The 26,532-nt window shown below is 40.8% G+C and overlaps 1 protein-coding gene across 4 annotated transcripts in view; it reads left to right on the top strand.

The window, feature by feature from the left end:
* The window catches only part of L3MBTL4 (L3MBTL histone methyl-lysine binding protein 4), a 456,802-nt gene that overhangs the window by 283,085 nt on the left and 147,185 nt on the right, over nucleotides 1-26,532 (top strand). For all 4 annotated transcript variants that reach the window (XM_074383753.1, XM_074383752.1, XM_039463865.1 and 1 more), the window contains exon 15: nucleotides 23,731-23,904. In XM_074383753.1, coding sequence (XP_074239854.1) covers nucleotides 23,731-23,904 — 174 coding nt within the window. The remainder of the gene's footprint in view (nucleotides 1-23,730; nucleotides 23,905-26,532) is intronic.

The raw sequence follows: 26,532 nt of genomic DNA, 5'->3' as shown, positions 1-26,532 counted from the left end.
TCATTGTTTCAATGGTCATTACCATTTGGTATGTTTTTGGAGTGGCTTGTACTGGTTATTTCTTTTGATGTTCAGTGCTGCTTTCAGGAGGTTTTGTAAGGTGGCCTGGTAGTGATGAAATCTATCAGCAATTGCTTGTCCGTAAAATATTTTATTTCTCCTTTACTTATGAAGCTTAGTTTGGCTGGATATGAAATAACTAGGTTGAAAGTTCTTTGCTTTAAGGATGTTTAATATTGGCCCCCACTCTCTTCTGGCTTGTAGGGTTTCTGCAGAGAGATCTGCTGTGAGTCTGATGGACTTTTCTTTGTGGATAACCCAACCTTTCTCTCTGGCTGCTCTTAGCATGTATTCCTTTATTTCAACCCTGGTGAATCTGAAGATTATGTGCTTTGGGGTTGCTCTTCTTGAGTAATATCTTTGTGGTGTTCTCTGTATTTTCTGGAGTTGAATATTCACCTGCCTTGTTAGGTTGGGAAAGTTCTGGATAATATCCTTAAGAGTGTTTTCCAGCTTGGATTCATTCTCTCTGTCATACTCAGGTATACTTATCAAACGTAGATTAGGTCTTTTCACATAATCTCATATTTCTTGTAGGCTTTGCTCATTTCTTTTCACTTTTTTTTCTCTAATCTTGGCTTCTCATTTTATTTCATTGAGTTGATCTTTATTCTCTGGTATCCTTTCCTCTGCTTGATCAGTTTGGCTATTGAAACTTGTGTATGCTTCATGAAGTTCTTGTGTTGTGATATAAGATCATTTATATTCTTCTCTAAGCTATTTATTCTCATTAGCATTTTGTCTAACCTTTTTTCAAGGTTCTTAGTTTCTTTGCATTGGATTAGGACATGTTCTTTTAGCTCAGAGAAGTTTGTTATTACCCAACTTCTGAAGCCTGTTTCTGTCAATTCATCAGACTCATTCTCAATCCAGCTTTGTTCCCTAGCTGGTGAGGAGTTGTGATCCTTTGGAGGAAGAGAGGTGTTCTGGTTTTGGATGTTTTAACCTTTTTTGTGCTGCTTTCTTCCCATCTTTGTGGATTTATCTACCTGTGGTCTTTGTAGTTGGTGACATTTTCCGATGGGGTCTCTGAGTTGTCGTCCTTTTTGTTGATGGTGGAGTTATTTCTTTCTGTTTTTTAGTTTTCCTTCTAACAGTCAGGCCCCTCTGCTGTAGGACTGCTGGAAATCCACTCCAGACCCTGTTTGCCTGGGGATCACCTGCAGCGGCTGCAGAACAGTGAGAGTTTCTGCCAATTTCTTCTTCTGTTTTTTTTGTCCCAGAAGGATACCTGCCGGATGTCAGCCTGATCTTTCCTTTGTGATGTTTCTCTTTGGTTATACGGGGGTCGGGGAGCTACTTGAGGAGACAATCTGTCTGTTATAGGAGCTCAAGTGCTGAGTTGTGAGCTCCATTGTTCATTCAGAGCTGCTGGGCAGGTACATTTAAGTCTGGCACAGCAGAACTCATAACCACCTTTTTTCTCAGTTGCTCTGTACTGGGAAGATGGGGCTTTACTTATAAGTTCCTGACATGCTTCTGTCTTTTTTCAGAGATGCCCTGCCCAGCAAGGAGGTAGCCTAGTCACAGTCTGCCAGCAGAGGTGTTGCTGAGCTGCCATGGGCTCTGCCCAGCTGCTGTGTGAACTTCCTTGCGGTTTTGTTTATAGATGTATAGTTAGAACTGCCTCAGTAATGGTGGTCTCCCTCAGTAACGGCAGACTGTCTCTGGAATAGCGGACTGCCTCGGTAATGGTGGACTGCCTCAGTAATGGTGGACTGCCTCGGTAATGGTGGACTGCCTTGGTAGTGGTGGACTGCCTCGGTAATGGCTGACACCCTTCCCCACCCCAGAGCTGAGACCATCTTTGGTCCAGCTGTGCTTGCTTTGAAACTCTCAATCCATTTGAGTTGAATGGGCATCTCTGTCTCCCAGGCATTCCAGGCACCAGTTGAAACCACCGCCCAGGTTTGTGTGAGTTTTTGTGGGGAGACCCGCAGCACCAGCTGAAACAGATGTGCTGGAAACTTGTGGCACTTTTCAGCCCAGGAATCTCCTGGTCTGTGGGTAGTAATAATTCATTTGGAAATGCGGTGATCACTCACCCTCTGCATTCTTCTCGCTGGGGACTGCACTCTAGAGCTGTTCCTATTCGGCCAACTTGGGTTTCTCCCAAACAACTTTTTTCTAATTCAAGATAACTTTTGCAGCCAGCCATGGTGACCCATGCCTGTAATTCCAGCACTTTGGGAGGCTAAGGTAGGTGGATCACCTGAGGTCAGGAGTTCGAGACCAGCCTGACCAACCTGGTGAAACCCCATCTCTACTAAAAATACAAAAATTAGCCAGGCATGATGGCACATGCCTATAATCCTAACTTACCAGGAGCCTGAGGCAGGAGAATGAGTTAAACCCAGGAGGCAGAGCTTGCAATGAGCCGAGATCACGCCATTGTGCTCCAGCCTGCATAACAGAGTGAGATTCCATCTCAAAAAATAATAATAATTTTTTAAAAAGATAACTTTTGCTGTGTCCTTCCCCTGCTCTTCATCACACTCCCTAGAGGGATGGCCTCTCCTCCCTTTCCCATGCCCTAGCACTGCTTGGAGTCCTGTCATGTGACTGTAGTCACAGTTCCACTCCCAGCTCCAGCCAGGTCACTTTGAGCCTCCTCATTGCTGAACACTGGTGCTTTTAAAATCCCTTTATGCCCTGCTCTTCTGCAGCACTGTTGGTGTTGATTTCGCTCCAGTTCCATTGGCACTTTAGTTGTTACAGCATCTCTGTTCTGGTTTCCATTACCTTGCCTTCTCTTGTTCTCTCTTGCTCCTTAGTCCGCCTTCTCACATTTGACTCACTCCCAAGATGCTGCTGCTTAGGGTCTTCCTGATACTCCTCTCAGCCCAACCCACACAAAGTTTCCTCACACTGGCTGCATATGGGACCACCAGGATGGCACTGAGCAAACACAGAGGCCATCTTGGTGGTCCCATATGAAGGGACCCAGGTACTGAGGTTGCTTTAACATTCTCTGGGTGGCTCCACTGTGCATAGTTCTGAAAACCACTTCATTGCCATGCTTACTCTAAAGTTCTCTGAGTGATTCTAATGGGCATGAAGAAGGAATACTACTTCCTGCCATGCTTACTCTGTAAACCCTCCTTGAGTCATCCCATGGTTTCATTTGTGACCATGGCTTTGGATACATTTAAATGTGCATGGCTTCTGATAGACACCTCTGGCACAGGCTTCCTTGAGCAGAGACCCATATATTCAACTGCCCAATGAGCATCGCCTTGTAGGTGGTTGCTGGTAGTTCTCATAATCAAAGCTGAACTCATTCCTCCCACCCAAATGGGTGGGGTGGGCATAATCATGTGTCCAGTTATGAAGCTTGTGAGGTGAGATGTCATTCTTAACCCATTTCCTCTCTTACCCCTGAATCATCCAGTCTTATCAACAGATTCTGATTATGACTAAATTGTCCCAGATGTGTGCTTCTCTGCCATATTCACACGTGCTTTAGTTCACACCCATTCTACTGAATCACTCAGCCCCTCCCTCATTGGGCCACCAGCTAGCTTTTCTCACTGCAGTCAGACCAATCTTTCCCAAACGTGAATCTCACTGTCCCATTGTTCTGCTTTAAGCACCTCCCAATGGCTCCCCATTCCTCAAAAAAAAAAAAAAAAAAAAACCATGAAAACAGCTTATAAGGCCTATTGACGCTGTAGCTGCATGCAGACTCTGGAAGTGCTACACACCATCTCCTTCACAATGAATGAACTGCTTCTCTGGCTGCTGAAGAACCTGTCATTGTCTCGCTCTCACAGACACTTCACTTGGTGAACCCCCGCCTGTTATCATCAACGTACACATCACTCATTGGGTTTCCATGGCTGCTCCTCAGCTGCGTTCTGTGTGACCTCCGCTGTGCCCCACTGTGTCCCCACCTCCAAGCGTACCTGTGCCACCCTTGCAGATATCCTTTGACTCCTCCTCTTCCACCACTGAAGGCAGCAGTACATAGTGACTGTCCTGGGGTCCTGCATCCTCACAGAGTACCTGGCATACCTGTGGATGGAAAGCAATAAGATAGCTTTTGTAAGCTGTTTTTTGTTTGTTTGTTTGTTTGTTTGTTTTTTGAGACGGAGTTTCGCTCTTGTTACCCAGGCTGGAGTGCAATGGCACGATCTCGGCTCACCGCAACCTCCGCCTCCTGGGTTCAGGCAATTCTCCTGCCTCAGCCTCCGGAGTAGCTGGGATTACAGGCACGAGCCACCATGCCCAGCTAATTTTTTGTATTTTTTTTTAGTAGAGACGGGGTTTCACCATGTTGACCAGGATGGTCTTGATCTCTCGACCTCGTGATCCACCCGCCTCGGCCTCCCAAAGTGCTGGGATTACAGGCTTGAGCCACCGCGCCCGGCCTGTAAGCTGTTTTCAAAGATAGATTTGAGAATCCTAATTTTAGGAAAGAAATAATGGAAGAAAGTTTTCAGTTAAATCAAATGGCAGATATTGAGCAAGGAGTGATGCAATTCTGGAAATGCAATTTTGCTTCATTGCTATTCTTGACTGATTATTTATTCTGGAAACATTGGTTGAAATATTGCTGTGTCCAAGGCACTATGACAGAATCTACAAGAAATGATAAAGGGAGTATACATACTATCAAGGAGCTTGTTTAATAATATTGAAAGTATACAAAATATATGAATACAGAGGACTTAATACAAAAGAGAAAATCATGAGTATTTTAGAAGAAGCACAGAAAAGAATACCCAGGGATTTAGCACTAAGGAGGGAGATATTAATTTGAAGTGGACTAGTGACAGAAAGCTTCCTAGAGGAAGTGGTGGTCAGCGTGGCATGTGAGTGGAGTCAGCCAACTTGCATTACATTAGAAGGTGGTGGGGAAGGGCTGTTTTTTGGCAGAGGGGTGGCCTGGCCCCGGTCTTATCTCCTTCAGGTTCCCTCTGTGCAGCCATCGGAGTGTGGGCAGATTTCTCCCTGCTTTACTCACTGTCATCTGAAATATGCATTTTTACATGTTAATCTTATTTTATGTATAAGTCTATGTTTGATGTGATGTGTGTGTGTGTGTGTGTGTGTGTGTGTGTGTGTGTAGCTTACCACACTATCTCCAATGCCTGCAACAGTTCTTGGCATCTAGCAGGTGCTCAATTAATATTTTTGGAAGAAAGCAAAAGGAGGAAGGAAGGGAGGGAAGGATTTCATTTGGATTAGGTCTTACTCTCCAGGTCGGTAGATTGTGGACAAACATCGTGATGACACTGTATTCCAGATGGAGGACAATATTAGACATTGTATATGTGTACAATGGAACAGCTTAAAACACCTTGTTTCATGTTTGCTGTTACTGCCCAATATCCAGTGTTTCAATATCCAGTGTCTGAAAAAATAAGTATAGCCATGAACTCAAGTTATCTTTGAATTGTTCATTATTAGTAGGACGTGAAAGAAAGCCACCCTCGGAGTGTAGTAGGGGAAGGCAGTGAGTTAGTGATCTTGAAACACCTGAATCGGTCAATATATTTGAGAAAACTTTTTCCATTCTTTACTGTCTGCATTTACCAAATAGAGCAAAATAAACACTTAGAGGTTCAAAGAAACCTACAGGAGCCACCGTCAAATCATTCTGTGTACTCTTTCAGCATATTGAAAGTGAAGTATTATATTAATACAAATTGCTACTTTTTGTTTTTTATTTGTTTTTTTTTTTTTTGCTGACGTTTGCTTTCAATTAATATGCATCACAGATTTTCTTGAATGCAACAAAGCTTTATAAGGTTGGTTGTACATTGTAGCATTTTCATACTATTTTGAATATGCCTTCTTTTTCAGTCTTTGTTACCCACTATCACAGTTTCTGAAAACAGAAGATAGAATTCCCATTTCCATCAATGAATGTGTTAGTCTTTGATACTAATTAGATACGAGTTAGTTGTGTACAAAACATGAAGAGTAATCTGAGTTCTACCCAAGACTTCAGTCTGTCTTCTTTGCTTTTGTTATCAGTATATCAAGTTTCATATTTTCTTATAATGTTATCATCCCTGAAATTGCTTTTTGGAGAACACTGAGTGAAAGATGCAGTCTATAAACAAATTGGATTAAATATGGAAGACAGATGATATGGGCTCTGTTCTGTGATGTGTCAGGGAGTTAACCAGGCACAGCTCGTTAACACTAATGGAAAAATTCATCACTTACCATGTGCATTCCCAGACACCGTAGAGGCAATTTCTCCCCCTAATTTGCTATATAATTTAATTAATTCTAAATGTACTAAAAACTAAAAAGACGCTATTGTATCAATCATGCATCTTAAAGATTACCTCTTATTAATTTAAATTTGAATTCCATTGAGAAGAGGCTTCCTCTCCAAAAACCAACTTCTTTTTTTTATACATATAGCTTTGACATCCTAAACACTATATTCTTCTTTAAACTTCCAGTAATGATTAGTACATATGCCATATTTTAAATGTAACTGACACTTTTATTGTATTTTAAGTATTGTTTGAGATTCAGACAAAAATTGGATATTCTCAATTTCAGGTTCAGAATCTGAATATGGAGCAGAGATTTTAAAATAGGGACATCCTGCCCTTATCCAAAGATTAGTTATTCACAGATTTGTATATGTAGAGCAAAGCTGAGACATAGGGAATGAGCCAGAAGAGGCCTCTGTGCAGCCAGAGAATACGCACAGCAACTTTGTGCCTTCCTTACAGGCTATACTTGTGATGCACTCAATTTGAATATTTCTAAAGGCCTGGTTTTTTGCTTTCCTCGTTAGTCAGTATGACGTGCCAGTGCAGAAAAGGGAAAAATTTCATTGGAAGGTAGACTAACTATGGAGAAAAGATGTGATCTTCTGTTACCAAATGTAATGTTAGGATCAATTCTTTTTTATAATGGGTTTAAAAGTATATACTATTATTTTAGAGACAGAACAGTACTGTTTTGACAGTGACTTGAGGTCATTAGTTCAGTTACACACTAGTGAGTGTGTGTGTATTTGCAGTAGTCAGGAAATTATTTAGCCTTATTAAGCAAGTGGGCATCTCTACTAGTTAATTGTCTATTTTCACCTAATAAAATTTATTTAGGAAAAATCGATACTGCATGATCTCACTTTATGGGATGTAAAAAAGTTGAACTCATAAAAGCAGAGGGTAGAAAGGTGGTTACCAGGAACTGGGTGGAGTTGCAGAGATATCAACACAATATTTCAGTTACAGGAATAAGTCAAGGAGGTCTGTTGCACAATATGATGACTATAGTTGATAACAATGTGTTGTATTCTTGAAAATTTTTAAGAGAGTAGATTTTAATTATCACCATAAAAATAAGTATGAGAGGTAATACATATGTTAATTAGCTAGATTGAGTCATTTCCCAATGCATCCAAATTTCAAGACATCATATTTTGCACAGTAAATGTATATGTATATATACACTATATAAATTTTTTGTCAATTATAAATAAATAAAATGTGTTCCAGCACTCAGAGGAGAAGGGCAGATGCTCAGTCATTCACACACTGGAGAGACTGAGCAGACACCCTTTGCAACAGGCTGTTTCTTGTCTTCTGTCTCTCTCTTTCACATTTTCAGCTTCCTCTTATGCGTTCTCCATCTCTGGTGACAAGGAAAGGCCATCTGCCATGGAACCTCAATATGCAAGTGATATCACGGGCTGAAGAGGGGCTCTTAGCAGAGCATCTTTGCTCTGCATAAAGTTGGCCCAAGGACTAGTGTACTTTGAAACAATAATAATTTTTTTAAAATCCTAAGTCACTTTTATTAAAATGACAACTTTATTATAATTCAAATACAATGCAGTCCATTCATTTAAAGTGGTTAATCACACCCATTCATTGGTTTTTAATGAATTCACAGAGTTGTAGAACCATCACTAGAATTTTAGAACACTCTCGGCCCCAAAGGAAACCTTTGTCCATTTGCGTCTTCCTTTCATTTTCATTCCTTTGTAACACTATCTCATTTCCCTTTCTCACCTCTTCAGTTCCATCTTATTCTCCTTTTCTGATCCTTCTCTCCTGCTTGCTTCTCTTTGTAGGTTCTTTCTTTTCCTTGAATACGTTGAACACAACCCTTGGCCTAGACATTGTCCATTGCTAAGGAAGGAAAGAAGGGGAAAAGAGAGATAGGACCCAGGGAGATGAGGGGAAGGGGAGCAGAGGGCTGTAAGGAAGAAAAGAGCCATTGATCCATAGGTGTGTGACCAGCTGGAAATGGACATGAACAAAATTCCATGAAAATACACCCAATTAGAAAATGAGAATGTACCTATCCAGCAATTTCCTCCTCTCTCACCTCTGTTCTTTTATTATTCTACAAAATAGTAACTATAGCCAGACAAGTGATGCTCATGTGCTGCTGTCATCAACCATGTCCTCTCTGATTCACACATAAACCACACTTACACATGTATACCCACATGCAAACATACCACATACATACACACGTGCACCCACATGCAAACAAACCACACATATGCACATGTGCACCCACATACAAACACCCACCCACCCATGCCACACATATAACCCCCCACATACACATGTATACCCACATACACACACCACACATACACATGGACACACACATGCAAACACATCACACACATACACATGTGCACCCACATGTACATACCCACTCACCTATGCCACACATACAACCCCCACATACACATGTACATCTACACACACCACACATACACATGTACATTCACATGCACACAGCCACACACACCCCACACACATACACATGTACACCCACATGTTAACACACCACACATACACATGTGCACCCACATGTACGTACCCACCCACCTATGCCACACATACACCCACATGTACATACCCACCCACCTATGCCACACATACAACCCCCACATACACACACCACACATATACATACCCACCCACCTATGCCACACATACAACCCCCCATGTACACCTACACACCACACATACACATGTACATTCACATGCACACAGCCATGCACACCCCACACACATATACATGTACACCCACTTGCAAACACACCACACACATACACATGTGCACCCACATGTACATACCCACCCACCTATGCCATGCGTACAACCCCCCACATACACATGTACACCCACACACACCACACATACACATGTGCATTCACATACACATGGCCACACATACCCCACACACATACACATGTACACCCACATGCAAACACACCACACATACACATGTGCACCCACATGTACATACCCACCCACCTATGCCACACATAAAACCCCCCACATACACATGTACACCCACACACAACACACATATCCACATGTACACACACCACACACACGTTGTCCACTGACATGCATGCACACACACAGACACCACACATACAGACACCACACACACAAGAGAGAAATACAAAAGCAGACAAGGTATGTGTATGTGTGTGTAAAAACTGACTCTCATAAATGTACAGGTGACATTTCCAAAATAATGGTAAGTGCAACATATTTTCACTCTATTACCATAGATTACGTTTTGAAACTTGATATGGGTCTGGGATATACATGGCGTTAGAATTTCCCACTAGAAGCAGAGACGCTCCCAGCCTGGGAGGGAGTGTGCAGACCGAGTTATTTTACTTCACCACAAAGTTGCTTTCCATCATTTCTGTGGACCGTTAGTAAATATTTGTGGTAAGGCACATCCCTGGCTCTACAGACTGATGCCATCAGGTCAGTCCTCCTTCGCTCCATGTGAGAGTCCACTTCGGCCTGCCTTGGCCCAGATCCAGAGTCTATCGGCCCCACTGCCTCTGGGCTGGCAGATGGCTCAGTGCCTACAGGGTGCACTGTGACCTTCCACTTTTCTTTTTTTTTTTTTTTAAGGGAAAAATGAAATACTAGAAAAAGACCCAATGAAAGTTTGAAGATCTCCCTCATTTTTAAAGAAAGAGAAAGGATCTGGAATGCGTACTTGTTAGGGATCTTCTACATGTTGAGGCGTTCCCTGGCCAGGCATCTTCTGGGGTGCATGGGGTGCTTCCAGGGGGTTTTGAGCTCACTGACAGATCTGCTGCTTTTGTGTAGGTTTGCACGTGGGCATTTGTTCAGCAAGGGGATTCACAATGTTCAGCAGATTCTCACAAGGATTTTGATCCCGAACAAGCTCTGCAATGGTATTCATGAATCATTCATAAAGGGCCTCCCAGAAGAGCATGTAGCCTATTAGAGCAGTGCTCAGGCCAGCAGAAGGGCAGGGACGTCCTGGACAGCTGCTGTGTCACCCACAGGGCTGTCACTGGTGCCCAGGAGTTTGAAGTTGATTATCCTAGAAACAAGAAATGCAAGCCTCATGACAATGGTTATGACAGTGGCGAAATCCATCCACATACATACACATACTTGCATAATGCCTGTATACATGGTATAAAAATAAAATCAGAAGGAAACAGAAAAACATTTCTTAAAAAGTGGTTCACTACTGATTTAAATTCATGCTTAAAAAATGGCCCACTACTGATCTAAAAGACATTGATCATTTTTCAGAGAAAAGATGATGTGATCTATTGAGAAAGAGATTGCGTCTTATAAAACCAAAAAGAAATCCTGATTTACCTTCACTAGTTTTCTTCTTCCAGACCATCCCTACCTTAAACTCTCTCCAAATGTACACATCTGCATAGGCTCACAGCCTCTTGAAAGTCTCATTTTAGTCATTCCTTGGCATCCATAAGGGACTGATTCCAGGACCCTGGAGAAAACCAAAATTTGAAGATGCTCAGTCCCTTGTATAAAGTGGTGTAGTATTTGCCTATAACATATGCATATTCTCCTGTGCACTTTAAATCATCTCTAGATTCCTAATACCTACTACAAAGTAAATGCTAAGTAATTTGTTATACTATGTTGTTTTTTGTGTTATTTTTTATTGTTTGAGTTTCTTTTTCAATTATTTTTTTAATCTGTGTTTGGTTGAATCTGAGGATATGGAGAGCCACTTGTACCCCAAAAACCAAAAGAGGAGGTCCTCAGAAGGCTCGGAGGAGGGGAAGTGGGACAGCCATTGAGCTAGTGCTTCCGGGTTCTAGAAAGACCTGAGATTGACTGTTTCAATTAATATTTTTTAATGGATGGACTCCTAGTCAGTGACTCAAGCTGTGAAATCCAATTCTATAAAATCATGATGAGAGCAGCTTATGGTCCTGAATAATCTGTATTGTTGCAAATTGGATGCAGTTTCAGTCTTCATAGACTGTGTAACTAACATATCTGGAGAGCTTAATTGCCAGCTTACCTACGCAGATTTACCAATAACACATGCAACTGAAAAATTTCTATTGAAGTTGTTTTTCACAAGGAAATTTCTAAAAAAAAAAAAAAAAAAAAGATAATTGACAAATTTAAAGACAAAAGAAAACTTTTTCTGTTATTTTGAGTATTATTTCCCCTCAGGGTCAGGCACAAGTTCCACATCCTCCTGGAGTCTTCCCCTGGCCGCAGTGATGTTGTCCATGTCTGAAGGACTCTTTAGACTAAAGCACATGTGCTCGATCATTTACAGCTGTCCTTAACTATGCCCAACCTGAACTGCAGTTGGAGACCAGGGACCATGCGTGACACTCCTGTTTTAGTGTAGCAAGGGCTGAGAGTCTCCTTGCTCACATTAGATGAGAACCACACTCCAGGAGGGTGTTGCAAGTGAGGTAGATGGGGGAGGAAGCCTCTTCAGACCATTTCCTTCCTGTTGGCATGGTACACGATTTTGGGGGGTGCTCAAATTCTGTTTCTCATTTGCCACTTGGGTAAAGTAAACCAGGTGAAGTGGTGGTCAGTAAAACTCTTGGAGATTTCCTGGCAACATTAAGCAGATACATGAAATGTGCAGTGGCCAATCTGTGAGCAGGCTGAAACTTTGAGAATGCGTCTGTCCTCTGCTTCAGCCACAGCCACCTGCTGGTGGTACCCCGAAAGTCATCTTCATATTCAAGTTTTCTGCCTCTGTTCACACCTGCAGAATGAGTCCAAAATTATACTGCCAGTCCTGTCACATAAAATGTTAGCAACAAAGTTTATTATCTTAGCTCCCCATCAACATCTCTGCCCTCCCCATCTTTTTCAATTTTATTTATTTTTTCAAAAAATTTATTTATTATACTTTAAGTTCTGGGGTACATGTGCAGATCATGCAGGTTTGTTACATAGGTATACACATGCCATGGTGGTGGTTTGCTGCATCCATCACCCCGTCATCTACATTAGGTTATTTCTCCTAATGCTATCCCTCCCCAATTCACCCAACCCCTGCTATTTTTCCCCTAGCCCCCCACCCCCCAAGTCCCGGTGTGTGATGTTCCCCTCTCTGTGTCATGTGTTCTCATTGTTCAACACCCACTTATGCCCTCCCCATCTTTATCATCACACTCATGAGTTTCCATTCTGTTTGTTTTCTTTAACAACTCCCAACTTTATTAAGCTTCCAATTACCACTGTTTTTGTAGAACGTGTTCAGAACCAACATCTCCTTCTGTTCCAGTCACTTACCCAGACCCACCTGCATGCCGTCCAGGTCCTGCCCCCATCCCTCAGGCTGCTCCTCACAGCCAGTGCAGAAGGATAATCTTCCGGACCTTTGTCTAGGCACTGACTCAGTAGTTGATCAGTTGAGCTCCTAGCCTGATATTGTCCTCTAGCACCCATCACAAGGAAGGGGCCTTCCCAGGCCTGCCCCTCAGCCCACTGGCTCTCCCCTCTCAATCTTCCTGTCTGTCTCCTCCCTTGAACTGACTGAGGCCAGTCCTATTTTGAGAACCTTTCTCTGTCTCCTCCTCTGCAGCAAACTAGGAAACAACAAGGGTGGGAACAAGAGCAATTCTATGAAAACTTAACTTTTCTGTATTATATCTACTTAATGAAATAAAGTTCACTATTAATGAAATCATATGCAGTATTCTAATTCCCAGTTTTATATTAAGTGCTTAATAAGTATGCGTATTGTTTTATCATTTTTTAACATATACATAAATGATAATAAACCACAACATTTGCCTATGTATGCCTTTCAGGTTTTTAATTCACTCTTTTTGTACTCCCTGGGTCAAAGTCCCTTGAGGTGGGACCCTTGCCATATTTTGGGCACCACATACTTAGTCCAGAGCTGTGCATGCAGTGGCATTCTATAGAGACTTGTGGATAGAATTAAATGGCAGAGGCTTTTGCCTCCTCATCCTGGCTTTAGCTAAAATAGGATACTATTTGGATGCTTGTAAAGCTGTGTTAGGTAAAATGTTGTATTTGACTACGTACGTGCAGCTTTAGTGTGTATGTGGGGATGAAATATTTAAATTTCCATTTAAAACTTGCTAGGATAGAGCTTTAAAGTCGTTTTCTGGCAGAAAGTCAAGGCTCTCTTCTCTATTTTTTTCTCTTTTCTCTTGGTTTTATAAATTACAGCTTGTCCCAATAAAAAATTATCCAGATGGCCAGTTCTCCACATTACATTTCATCCCATGCAGAGAATGTGCCTTTGTTCTAAAGAATTCCTTTTTCACCATGTTTTATTCTCACAGCAACTCAGTAATTTGGGAATGCAATTTTAAAAACACTAAACAGCTTAAATTCCCTCAAAGTATTTTAAGTTCCCTACTCGTTCTTCCCCATATACAACCAACAATACCAAGGCTATTATATAAATTTGTTAATATCATCAATATCCATTTGGCAAAGCACCTAGTGTGTACAAGGCATTGTGCCAGACGTTTCATCATTTTTATTTTCTCTAATGTCTTCAGAGAAAAATCTAGCTCCAGAAGCAGTTTGGCAGAGTAGCTAAAAGTCTAGACCCTGGCATCAAGCTGCCTGGGAGTCAGTCCTGTCTGTATAACTTCTTAGATGTTTGGCTTAGAATGACTTCTTTAACCTTTCTGTGCCTCGGTCCCTGTATCCATAAAATGCAGATAATAATAGTCCCTACTTCACAGGGGTGTTTTGAGAATTGGATGAGCCAATATATGAAGGAAACTTATTTCCAGGTGTTATGCATAGTAAAAACTATGCAAGTATGACCTGTTGTTGCTCTTAATATTAGACTAAGCAAGGTGTGTTTTGATGATACCTTTCTTTGATTTTTCTGTAACTTTACTTCCTAAATTTAGTAGAAATTAAAATATCCATTCATATATTTTAGGTTAGACTGATAGTCTTTTTTCTTTTCTTCTTCTTCTTCTTTTTTTTTTTTTTTTTTTTTTTGAGACAGAGTTTTACTCTTGTCACCCAGGCTGGAGTGCAATGGCCCCATCTAGACTCACTGCAACCTCCACCTCCCACGTTCAAGCAATTCTCCTGCCTCAGCTTCCCAAGTATCTGGGATTGCAGGCGCTTGACTAATTTTTCGTATTTTTAGTAGAGACAGGGTTTCACCATGTTGGCCAGACTGGTCTCTAATTCGTAACCCCAGGTGGTTCAAGGCCTCGAACCCAAAATACTGAGATTACAGGTGTGAGCCGCTACTCCCAGCCTACACTGAAGGCTTTTCTAAAATATTGACTGGGTTTAGTGGCTCAAGCCTGTAATACCAGCATTTTGGGAGACTGAGGCAGGAGAATCACCTAAGATCAGGGGTTCAAGACCAGTCTGGCCAACATGGTGAACCCCATCTCTATTAAAAATGCAAAAATTAGTGAGGCGTACTGGTATGTGCCTGTAATCTCGCTACTTGGGAGGCTGAGGCAGGAGAATCTCTTGAACTCAGGAGGCAGAGGTTGCCGTGAGCTGAGATCGTGCCACTGCACTCCAACCTGGGCGACAGAGGGAGACTCTGTCTCAAAAAAAAAAAAACAAAACTTAGGTGTTGTTCTCAACAACATATAGTTGAAAAACTAATTATTTGAATAACATTTTAGAATAGTATATGGTAGAAAAATTAATATCGATAATAATCTCTTGAAAGAAATAGTAGATGTTCATCCTTATCACCAATTATATTGATGCCTCCAGTCTTTAATATCTCAGGGTTGTTTTGTCTTTTTAAAACAGCTGTTTTTAAAGAGCTCCCTTCAAGATTTCGTGAAAATTTTTAATTTGGAGTCCTATTTCTGTTAAGGACAATATTGTTTTACAAACTGTAAATTACAGAATACATTTGCCTTTGATGTGTTAATTAATTTGGAGAGAATCTAATTGGCAATCAACTTATTTAATATGGAATATATCTATATATATTTGAATCTACAAATCAGTGTTTATTTGAAGACTATAGAATGATAAAAGGTCACCTTTTCCTTTTTCTCAATTTTGGTAAAAACACTTAGTATGAGATCTATCTTTCGAACAAAATTTTAATGTACATATACAGTATTGTTTATTATAGACACAATACGATACAGCAGATCTCTAGAACTTAATCATCTTGGTAAATAAAACTTTATACCCATTGAACAGCAACTCGCCATTTCCCCTCCCCCCAGTCCCTGGCAACCACCATTCTACTCTCTGCTTCTTATCTACGTAAGATACCTCGTATAAGTTGAACCATGCAGTATTTGCTCTTCAGTGACTGGCTTCTTTTATTTAGCATAAAGTCCTCATAGTTCATCTATGTTGTCCCATGTGGCAGATTTCCTTTTTCTTAAGGCTTAATAATATACCATCATCTGTATGCACCACATCTTCTTTATCCTTTTGCCCATCAATGGGCATTTAGATTCTTCCCACCTCTTAGGTCTAGTACAAATAATTCTGCAGTGAATGCAGGTGAACGACTATCTCTTTGAGGTGCTCATTTCAATTCTTTTGGATAAATATCCAGAAGTGGGACTGCTGGACCATATGTAATTTTTAATTTTTTTTTTTAGGAACCTCCATACTGTTTTCTGAAGAGGCTGAATTATTTTGCATTCTCACCAGAGGGTTCCAGTTTTTTCATATCCTCACCAATACTTGTTATCGCCTGTTTTTTTGATAATAACCCTAACCCAAAGAGGAGCTGGGCCACCTTGTGAATTGAGATCCAAAACTCGTGCTTCAGCAGTGCCCCACAGGGCTCTGCAGGGTGTGGCGTGTTGTGGTGAGGGATGCTGGACTTCTGCAAATCCTCCTGTAGCTGTTAGTGTTTGGGAACACTCAGCCCAGGCAGTGGAAGGATGGGCTGGTTTGGCTTTTCTTTTTCTACCACACAGACTGCACTCCTAATCTCAGTGCATAGGTTTGTCAAGATAACTGTGAATTTATCACATTGAGAAAGAACTTTCAAAACATTTTAGTGTACTGTTGACAGTGGGTCAATATTAATGTTTAACACACAGGTCAGATGCTTGTGGGTATACATAAATACAAACCTGTGTAAACATAGCCTCATGCATATTCAGGTAACTGTTTACAATTTCATTTAAATTCAATATATTGAACTTAAAGGCCTTCCAAAGATGGAATTATGATTCATTGCCAAAATGCATACTTTTAATTCATGAATAATTTTGAAAATTATGCTTGAAGGCATTTAGAGTTATTTTCCAGGTATCTTTTGAACAACTTTCCAAGAAAAATACTTTCGCTTTTGTGACATTTTGTTTAAAAACAATGCTGCACTTTTTTAAAAAAAGAAGAAAAACATACTTTAACAGCTTTTGCAGAAACTAAATGTTTTTAAAACTGGAATATTCCAATTAAAAATAACCTTGACATGTTCATACCACTTAACCAAAATATTACAGTTTAAAAGGTGAAAACAATTTGTATATACTAACAAAAATGTTCATTGTAATAACAGAAACACAAACATCACTATAATTGTTTTGATTGAGTTAATAATTAGCATTTTAATCACTTCGTTTGTTTAATTTAGTGCTTGACGTTACCTGTGTAGATAGAGTTTTGGTAGTCATTTTTAAACTGCAGATTCTATTCATCAGATCTTCATGCATAAGTTAGACAAATTACTTACATAGTACATTAAACTGGTTTTAGCAAAAATTTTGAAAAGGCCATTAGTGTTGCTGCACAGTATACTATTACATTCCTTGAATGTACTTTACACCTTGAACGTTTCTAGTAATCATACACTAAGATACTCTAGAGGAAGGATAGTATGCACACACACACACACACACACATACACACACATACACAAACACACACACACACACACACACACACACACACACACACACTTTCACCTTGACTTTTAATGCATTTTTCCTTCCTATCTAGTTTACTGAAAATATTACCTATAACAAACAGCATAGACAATTTATAAGCTCAATTAAAGGGTGTCTCCTAATGCATACCAATTAAATGTCACATCTTGGGTTTGACTTTTTGGTACTTGAGTAGACATTAATGAAATGACTAAGCTCCTAGTTCCAATGAATCAAAAATAAATAGAGGCTGCTCTTCATGTTCACCTATTTTCTGTGTGCACCACCTGCAGAGTTCATCTTCTTGCCATGTATGCTAGTCTTTACACTTTCAAATTTGTGAATATTTTCCAAACTGTATCAGCAGCTCAGTGGGCTACATTGTGATAGAAGAAAAATCTTCTCCAGGATGGGACCAGTTCTCCAGTTTTGCAGTTGAGCTCGTGTTGTTTCTTCTAGGAAATGAGTAAAGGTGTCAGAATGTGAGAAAGGCTTGACTAATTTTTCTAGAAGGACAAAGGTAGCACCTCAGAGGAAGAAGTTGACCTGGGATGGCTAAATAGAGGGACCGGAAAGAGAGGAACCAACATGGGCTGAGTTTGGAGATACTGATTAAGGGAGTGAGATGAGAGACTGAGAACAAGTTCTGTGCTGATGGAGATATGGGAAGGCTTTTCTCTAGATGTCTAAGCTTGAAATCCCGCTTGGCATAAACTTGAGTGACATCAATAAATGAATAATTTGCTATACACCAGATACATGACTTTTATTTTTTTAGACACCAGTGTGCTGGTGAGCTGCTGAAGCATGAGATAGCCCACTTTTACTCAGTTCACACTGATAAACAAAGCTTCTGATTTTTAGAAATTTAGTTATAGTAGAGAAGATAGATATGTACAAATAATAGCATAAGGAGGAAAGCATAATAAAAGGTGAAAGGTGTGTCTTAAAACTGGAGGGCAGTGATTATTTTGATGTGACCGTAGCTTAGGTTTCATGGGAAGTGAAGATGGAAATGGTTTGAGAAGGTGGCCTGTGGTCAGGTGGAGGGGGTCTTTGAATGCCATGCAGAAGAATTTCAACTTCAGTCTAAGGACACACATTTATAACAAGTGGAAGGAAAGGAATAAAGAAATAATGGCTCCTCCTCGCTGGAATGCATCTGCAATGTGAAAATTGAATACCTGTAATCAACAGTAACATGAATTAGAGAAGGATAAATTAGAGTTGGAGAGAAATCACGTTTATTGAGTGCGCATATGCCATAAAGTGTACTAATAGGCCCTCTCCATTCAGAGTAGCTCTTACAGTGACACATGAGTGGATTCGAGTCTGCAGGTTGCAGCTAAGGAAACTGTAAGCTGGAGAGAGTGAGGACTGGGGTAGAAGCAGGATTGAAACTCAGTCTGGCCTGTATTAAAGCCTCTTTTGCTACTGTGAGGCTTCATGGGTGCTTCAGTTGAGAAGAATAAGTTCTTCCTTTAGAAAAAGAAGTAGAGAGAGGGTGGTTGTTCAGGAGGAGTCTTCAATAAAGTCTTTAACATTAGAAGGATCATTAGGGGACCTCTGCTTCCAGAAAAGTGGAATAGACATACTTTTCTCTATTCCTTCCACTCAAACCTGGACGTTATACATAAAATGAACAGAGGAAGACTCTTAAAGGTGAGGAGAGGGATGGAGGCCAGCTGAGGACTTGGAGACCCAGGGAACAGCACAGCAGTGACTTCCTGTGTTTTCTCTCTCCTCATATATCCAGGACTGGCTGTTGGAGAAGCTGAAAACATGGAAAAGCCAATGCAAAAGGCAAAAATAGCCCTAAGTAGGGCCTTATCTCTCTAGTTAAAGGACCAGGAAACGGGCAGTGTCACAAGGTGGAAACTTCAGACAATAACCACCTTTCTCTGGCCAAACACCCCAGGAAACACCCTCATCCCCACAGAAGACTGAGTGTGGAGCTGGAACGAGGGGCCCCAGCTCCCCTCCCCCAACCAAGGCAGTGTCAGCAGAGGCTGAGTGGGAGACCGGGCTTTCATCCATGCTTGGTGGTTACAGCCTGCCCTCAGCATCAGTGGAGATCACATTGGGAGCCTGGGCCTATGCCCTCATCCAGTGGTAACGCAGCGTCCCTCCCCATCTGCTAGGGTGTTGTCGCAGGAGGCCATTGGAGTCAGGACTTTCCTCACAGCCCAACAGTAATAAGGCTACTGCTCCCCCACTTCCCCCCTCCCCTGATGAAGCCACATGGATCTGTGTACTCTCAGCTAGGGTGGCATCGTGTGTGCCTCGGGAGGATGTTTACCTCCACGTGAAAACTACAAGGCCGTGCCCCCCTTCCCCCACTGAAGTTGTGTGAGAGGAGGCCTGCCACAACAGAAGACTGAATAGGACCTAGAGCCCCACAACACAATCCCCAAAATGTCCAGGAGTCAACCCCAAATCACTCATTATACCAAGAACCAGGAAAATTTCAACTTGAGTGAGAAAAGGCCATGAACAGATGACACAGATGTGAGAATCATCTCACAAGAATTAAAGCAGCTATTATAAAGATGGGCCAACAAGCATTTTTAACACGTGTAAAACAAATGAAAGAATAGAAGGTCTTATCAAAGAAATGGAAAATGAAAGAAGAACCAAATGGAAATTTTAGAATTGAAAAATGCAGTAACCACAACAAATGGAATAATTAGTATTTTGTATCAGAATAGGCCTTTTGAAAATGAAAAACTCATGAGCATTTAATTTGTGCTGGTCACTATGTGAGGACTTGCATGGATTATCTCATTTAGTTTTCACACACAAAAACACCCTATAGATATTATTATAATGATTTTGTAGATGAGGACATGAAAAACTGAGGAGTTCAATGACTTCCCAAGGTTAGAGAGCAAGTAGCTTTCTTCCAGTTTTCTCGAATTCTCAACTCCATACTTTCCACCACTGTACTAAATGGATTAGAATGCTTACTCTAGGTAGTAATTATCTTCCAGCTTCCTAAGTGGCCATATTCAGATGACTCTAATATCCAGGATTTCACAAGCTGTGTTAACCCAGTGAAATATACTTTTAGAACCAAATGCATTTCATCCAACTCTTTGAACTCATTGAGTCATATTTTGACTCTTCTTATGAAACTTTAAAAAGTATTTATGCTTTTTTTCTTACTCTGTGTGTACTAAATTTTTGAGGACATGAAATGACAAATGACAGTATCAGCTATTTTGTGGACAAAAGTTAGTTGCAGTAAGAGATAAATATCTTGGGTAAACTCATTTTAAAGCCACAGGAATCTGAAGAAAATGGACCCTGAAACCTAAAAATCTTCCATATATGTAATATTTAGCTTCTGACTTCCTCTGTGTTTGAAGACAATATACTAAAAATCATGTCACATGCTCAGCAGATGTTAAAAACTCCTGACGGCTCTTACTTCCTGGTCTGCGTCTCAACACGTATTATCTGTACTTGCTCTTATTCTTCCTAGAGGTAAAATCAGCAACCATTTCAGTCATATAAAAAGTATTATCACTGTTCTATAACTTCAATAATCTGCATTTTGTTATTTAGTATGTCTTTTGCTGCCATTTGACCAATCAGTATTTTGTAAGAATAAAAGATGTTCACTTAACATCTTTATGCTATGTGAGAGTAGACCACGGCATGCTAAAGACAATACAGTTCTGAAAAGGGGCAGGTGGTTATTTTTATGAAGTGAAAGGGCAGGGAGGGAAATAGTGTGGCGGGAAGGCGTTGCTTTCCCAGGGTGGGAGGCGGCCATGCTCCGTGCAACTTCCCAAAATCCTCCCCAGGAGCCACCTGCCTCGGGACAGGCTCTTGCTGCCCTCAGGACCTGAGGCCACATGGTGACACAGGCAGCATATACCTCTTCCTTCTCATTTCCATGGCTGAGCCCATTTCTCTGCCAAGTCTCAGTGCCCTCTCTTGTTATCTGACAGGCACAACTACTCATGCTTCCTCCTGTCCTTAGTTCTGGGAGGCCTCCGATCTTCTTCTCGATGAAGACTTACACATGGAAATGCCCCCCACCCACCCAGACATAGTACCTGTTAGAATCTGACCTCTCAGCTAAGAGAGGACTCTTCAGCCTTATCTTACCTGCCTCTTGAAGGAAAAGGATACAATTGGTTAGCAAAATAACTGAGACTAAAATATAAAATAATGTAGGCTTCATGGAGGGGTGAGTTAGTTGCATTTAGAGAACGCTTTACTATCTGACTGTGTGTCTAATTCCTGGACTATAGGAAGCCATGTTTCCACATCTGAGCCCCTCTTGGGTGATACTTGCCTATTTCAGGTGACTTTATTTTTCAGGATCCCAAGAAAGGTTGTCAATAACTTGACACCCTTCTTGAAATACTGCTGACTTCTGCGTTATTTAGTTATGTTTTGAACTACAGCACTCAAGAGGCTATTTCCTCTTTACCATTGGCTTAAATTTGTCATGCTTTCCAACTTTTCAAATGTCATGTCACAGAGAAAAAAATGACCGTCAGTGTTTGAGAACAAGATGGGGCTTAGAGCCTTGAGGCTGCTGGAGTTCTGGAAGGGCTCATCTGGGACTCTGGTACCTCAGAATCCCCTGGTCACCTGAGGGTGTAGCCACACACAGGCTGGGAAGCTACTCTTAGGTAAGTCATGGCAACTTGGTTATAACCTCCTGCTGTGAACTGCCCATCTCCAGGATGTGACAGAGCACCACCCACCATTTTAGCAGAGCAGGGCAGTCACAGAGAAGTGGGAATCAAATCTGCTGCTTGGGTCTGGGAAAATGAAACATTGTTGATGCAAGAGGAGAGTATAGTTAAAGAGCAGAACCTTATATCCAAGGGGTTTGGCAATAGTCATCACCATCTAGACTCTTGGAATCAGAGCCCCTGGGAAGAATCCAAGAGGAAGGGAGGGTTCCCAGTTAGCAGGCACAACACCTGGCAGGTAATAATTCAGGGCAAGAAGCACATAGAAGACTGGCCAGTTGCCATCTGGGAAGTGGAGCCTTAAATCCTATGTTTAGGATTAGGAGGCAAAAGTCATGTCATGGGAAGGGGATAGCAAGAACAAAGTAGATTAATAAACCAATAGATCAGTACCAATTATTACAAATTATAGAACATGCACGTAAAGGGGGCCTTTCTCTCTGTAGTAAAGGTTGCTGATACAGGTATAGATCATGCTGAGCCAGGCTGGTATCATCTTAACCATCCTGTTCCCAGTTCCAGAGTCCATTCTAGATATTGGTACTAAAGTCCTTTTGGGGTTAGAATGTGTATGGCCTTCTCCAGAAAAATCAAGTCTATTTTTATGTTCACTGGGCTCATGATAAAATTTTGGACCAGAAATCCGTTCTGGTCCACAATTTTAGCATGACCTTAAAATAAAAGAAAGCTTTCGTGTATTCAGAATGGACTTATTTTGTACCATGTATCAGCAAATTTACAGTGAGTAGGAAGTGAATTCTCAAAAAAGAACTAACTGCCTTGATGATGCATTTGATCACGTGCTCCTCTAGATGTAGCCAATTTAACACTGTGATGGCGATAACAGCTACCATTTCATGACGTGCATGTATGAGTGTGTGCATGTGCGTGTGTGTGTGCATGCATGTGTTTGTGATTTCTCAGGGTCATGACAACCCTTATGAGTTGGATCTGCTTTTCTCATTTCACTGGGGAGAATCTCTGAAGCTCTGGCATAAATATCTTCCCCAGGGTAGTGTACAAGTAGCCTGTCTTATGTGTGTCTTCCCTGGTGTGGCTACCTCATTTCTGGCAGTGGGAGTGGCTTGGGGCCTCCTTGGAGACAGGGATGCAGGCAAAGAGATCCAATGCAGACAGCCTATCAGACTGCGGAGGGAACCAGGTCATTGGCCCTGGCAGATCCTTCTGCCCATAGCCTGCTCTTGGGCTCTGACAACATCCAGGACTCAGGACTCAGCCTTCACTTTGAGGGGAGAGAAGAGACTCAGCAGAACTGGGCTTGGGCCTCTCTCTCACCTGCAAGGTATCCTTTCACACCCCAGCACAAAACTTCCCAGCAAAGCTCTGGAGGATTAAGCAGAACTGCAGATAGAGTGTTTCTGCATAAATGAATATTAAGAAATGAAAACACAGCATTCTCTGATACCAGCAAATATGCTTAGTTACCCATAGTCTTTTCTGATATAGTCAAACCAGGGAATCCATATTGACAATAGAAACGGAGTCAAGTGTTACGTGACATTTGCATTGTTCCATTGGAAGTACAGCTTTATGCTATTCTTAGGTTTTTAAGTTTCCAAATTTGTAAATACCATATGTACTGATGAATCTGTGTGTAATTCTTTGTGGACCAGTGTCTGTGGTTCTAGAACCTAAGATTTTCTCAAAAGGTAATATGAAAAGAAACTGTTACTTGAGTGTGCTTAGGGAAAGAAGAATGTTTCTATGCAATTTTTAAATATTAGATGTAAGTCCGCTCCAATGACAGTGAATCCCTGATTTATCGCTATATACTGATGACGGTGCTTTCATTTTTACACAAACCAGTGCTTTTGGCTGCCCGTATTCAGACATGAACTTGAAAAAGGAGGCAACACTTCATGATCGTTTGAGAGAACAAACACAGGCAAACTTGGATTCAGACTCTTCACATTCAAAATCCGAAAACCTCTGTAGTTTGAACTTCAGTGGAAAGCATGAAAAGGTGAACAGTCAGCCAAGGTAAGAAACTTGAAAATGTGAACCAGAAGGTAAACCATGGAGAATAGTAAAAGAACAATTTTGTTAATAGTAATAGTTCCTTATTTTCTTCAAAAGAATTATTTTTATTTCTGGATATTATTACGTTCGCTGGGCTCATAAAATTCACCTAAGACTTGACCTTCATTTAAAAAATACTTTCTTTTGCTTCATCCTTAAATATTTGATTACTTTTTTGTAAAGGTATATATTTTATGTATGAAGTAGAAAGTATATTTCGTTTGTACAGTTCCAAAAGATTCCCTTTTATCTTAGAAAGTCTTTATTCTTTTGAATCGTTTCGCAGATGTTACCTCTTTTGGCACATGGTTGAGTAGCTGTATCTTCTTATTCATATCAGGATTTCCTCTATTATCTGTGACTTGTCTTTGTCATCTTTAATACAAATATACCTCAGATATGATTTCTTCTTATACCATATAGTTTCCGTTTTAATTTGTTGACAACACATCTTCGTTTTGTTCCTAAATGTAAACTTGTGATTCTAAACATCAGTTTTCAATTTTTGTTTACATATAACTATATTCTAAGGAGGTGCAAGTACAGCCTTATTTGATGTTTTTTAACCTAAATGAGTAAAACAATCTAAATAACGTCTTTTCTCCAAAGAGCTCCATACTCCATGCTGGGAATTATAAATATAGAAAAGTCTAACACTAAGTAAATAACTGGAGATCAGACAGAGATTGAGCCAAGAAAGTCTAGACAGAAAGATTAAGAAATGGCATTTTTCTGACCCTGCTGCAGGCAAAGGGAATCATGTTCAAGACCTTGAACACCCTAGACCCTGACTGTGCAAGATTTGAAGGGACAACTGCTTTCTCCTAACCTCAGAATGCTCTTTGCATTCAGCAGGTGTAGAACAAAGACACACAGGCCTCTCTGTGGGTGCAGAATTTCCACTGAAATTGCTGTCAGCCCATTTGTACCTTCATTACACGTGGGGGTGGTGCTCCTTCCCTTCCAAGGAGACACCAGTTTATTCGGAGAATTTGGCTCATAGGATACACTTTTCACATGGGTTTTACATCCTGGACTGTGGATGTTCTTTTTATTAATGCACATGTTATTTGAGAGTGTTTGGGTGACATTTCATTTTTGTTACATTTTGAATATTTTGACTTGGTTTCTGTGCACATGATTGTAGATGAGTGCTTCTCTCTATTGCATGATCTATTTCCCATGGATACACACACTTCTCTATTTTTATAGCTGTATCTGGCATTTTTATTATTTATTATACACCCACCCCTCTTGTTGAAACTTCACAGGGCCTCGTTGTTCTTTACTGCTGTTTCACACCCACACTGTTTACAACTTTAAGTAGTTGGGAGCTTGAACGTCCTTTCCATCTCCTGGCTGAGAGAGAATTTTTTCTTTTTTAACTATTTTCCAAGAAATAGGGTTTATTTATCCCAGAAACATAGAGACCAGTACATCCACTCACCCTTAAGCTTCTTGCTATAATCTGTTGTATTTTTAAAAATAAAAACCTAATCAGTTTCACTTGTAAATATTTTAGGCATTCATCCTCAATGTCAAAAATCACAGAAATGAAACAGGTCTTTGAACTGCCTTAAAAATATATATATTGCTCTCAGAGGTTAGCTAAGCTTTTCCTTCCAGCAAACACAGATACGTTGCCTCCCCTATCTTGAACTCCTCTTAGGAGTTTAGCCTTTTAAACTTATTGTTATGTGTTTACCATTTATAAGGGGCTTTGTGGTGAAATATGTCAGATAGGAATAATTACTACAGATAGAAAGGAGTAGAGAATGTTAGTTGATAATGAAGCAGACAAATCACAGATTGTCCTGTTCTACCAAATCCTATGTCACCTGTAAACAACTGTGGGGCAGCCATTGTATGATACACATCATGAATCCTCAAGCCTACTTTTGCTTTTATATCTCAAGACCAAAGCCATCCTTGCATTCCAGTATCTGTCCACTGTTTTTCCTAACCAATCATCCTAATAATGTTTGGATAAATCGTATGAGCAACCATCCCCCTTTTGAGTCTCTTCTCGTCTCTGCGGCATCTTGTTCATAGTCAAATTCCAGGGCAAGGGAAAAAAAGAGAACAAAGGAATCAACAAGGAACGATATGTAGGCTGATTATGCACAGATAAAACGTCTTTTAACTCTCTCTGCAGCTTACTTGTAGTACTTTCCTGAGGCTGCTTTTTCTCTAACCCAAATGTTTGCTCTTAAAATAATCAGATATCAGATACAGGACATGGAGAATATTTAAATTCTCTCTCTGCTATTCTGCATGTTGAGGAGAAATAACCTTTACCTGGCTCTTGTCCAAAAACAGGAGTGAGGGTTAAATTGGTGAAAATCCAAGCTATAATTTCCACTGGCCTCCAGTCAATCCATCCACCACTGAGCTTTGGACAGGCCTTCTGTCAATTTTTATACAAGCAACATTTGTCATGCTAGAATATCCAGAGTTCCAGCCTGGGCAACAACATGAAAACCCATCTCTGCAAAACACACACACACACACACACACACACACACACACTAGCTGGCATGGTGGAATGTGCCTGTAATCCCAGCTACTCAGGAGCCTGAGATGGGAAGA

Source organism: Saimiri boliviensis, chromosome 13 (assembly GCF_048565385.1).
Source record: "Saimiri boliviensis isolate mSaiBol1 chromosome 13, mSaiBol1.pri, whole genome shotgun sequence".
Taxonomy (NCBI): domain Eukaryota; kingdom Metazoa; phylum Chordata; class Mammalia; order Primates; family Cebidae; genus Saimiri; species Saimiri boliviensis.
The sequence above is the reverse complement of the archived record's forward strand: the minus strand, read 5'-3'. Positions and strand labels throughout refer to the sequence as shown.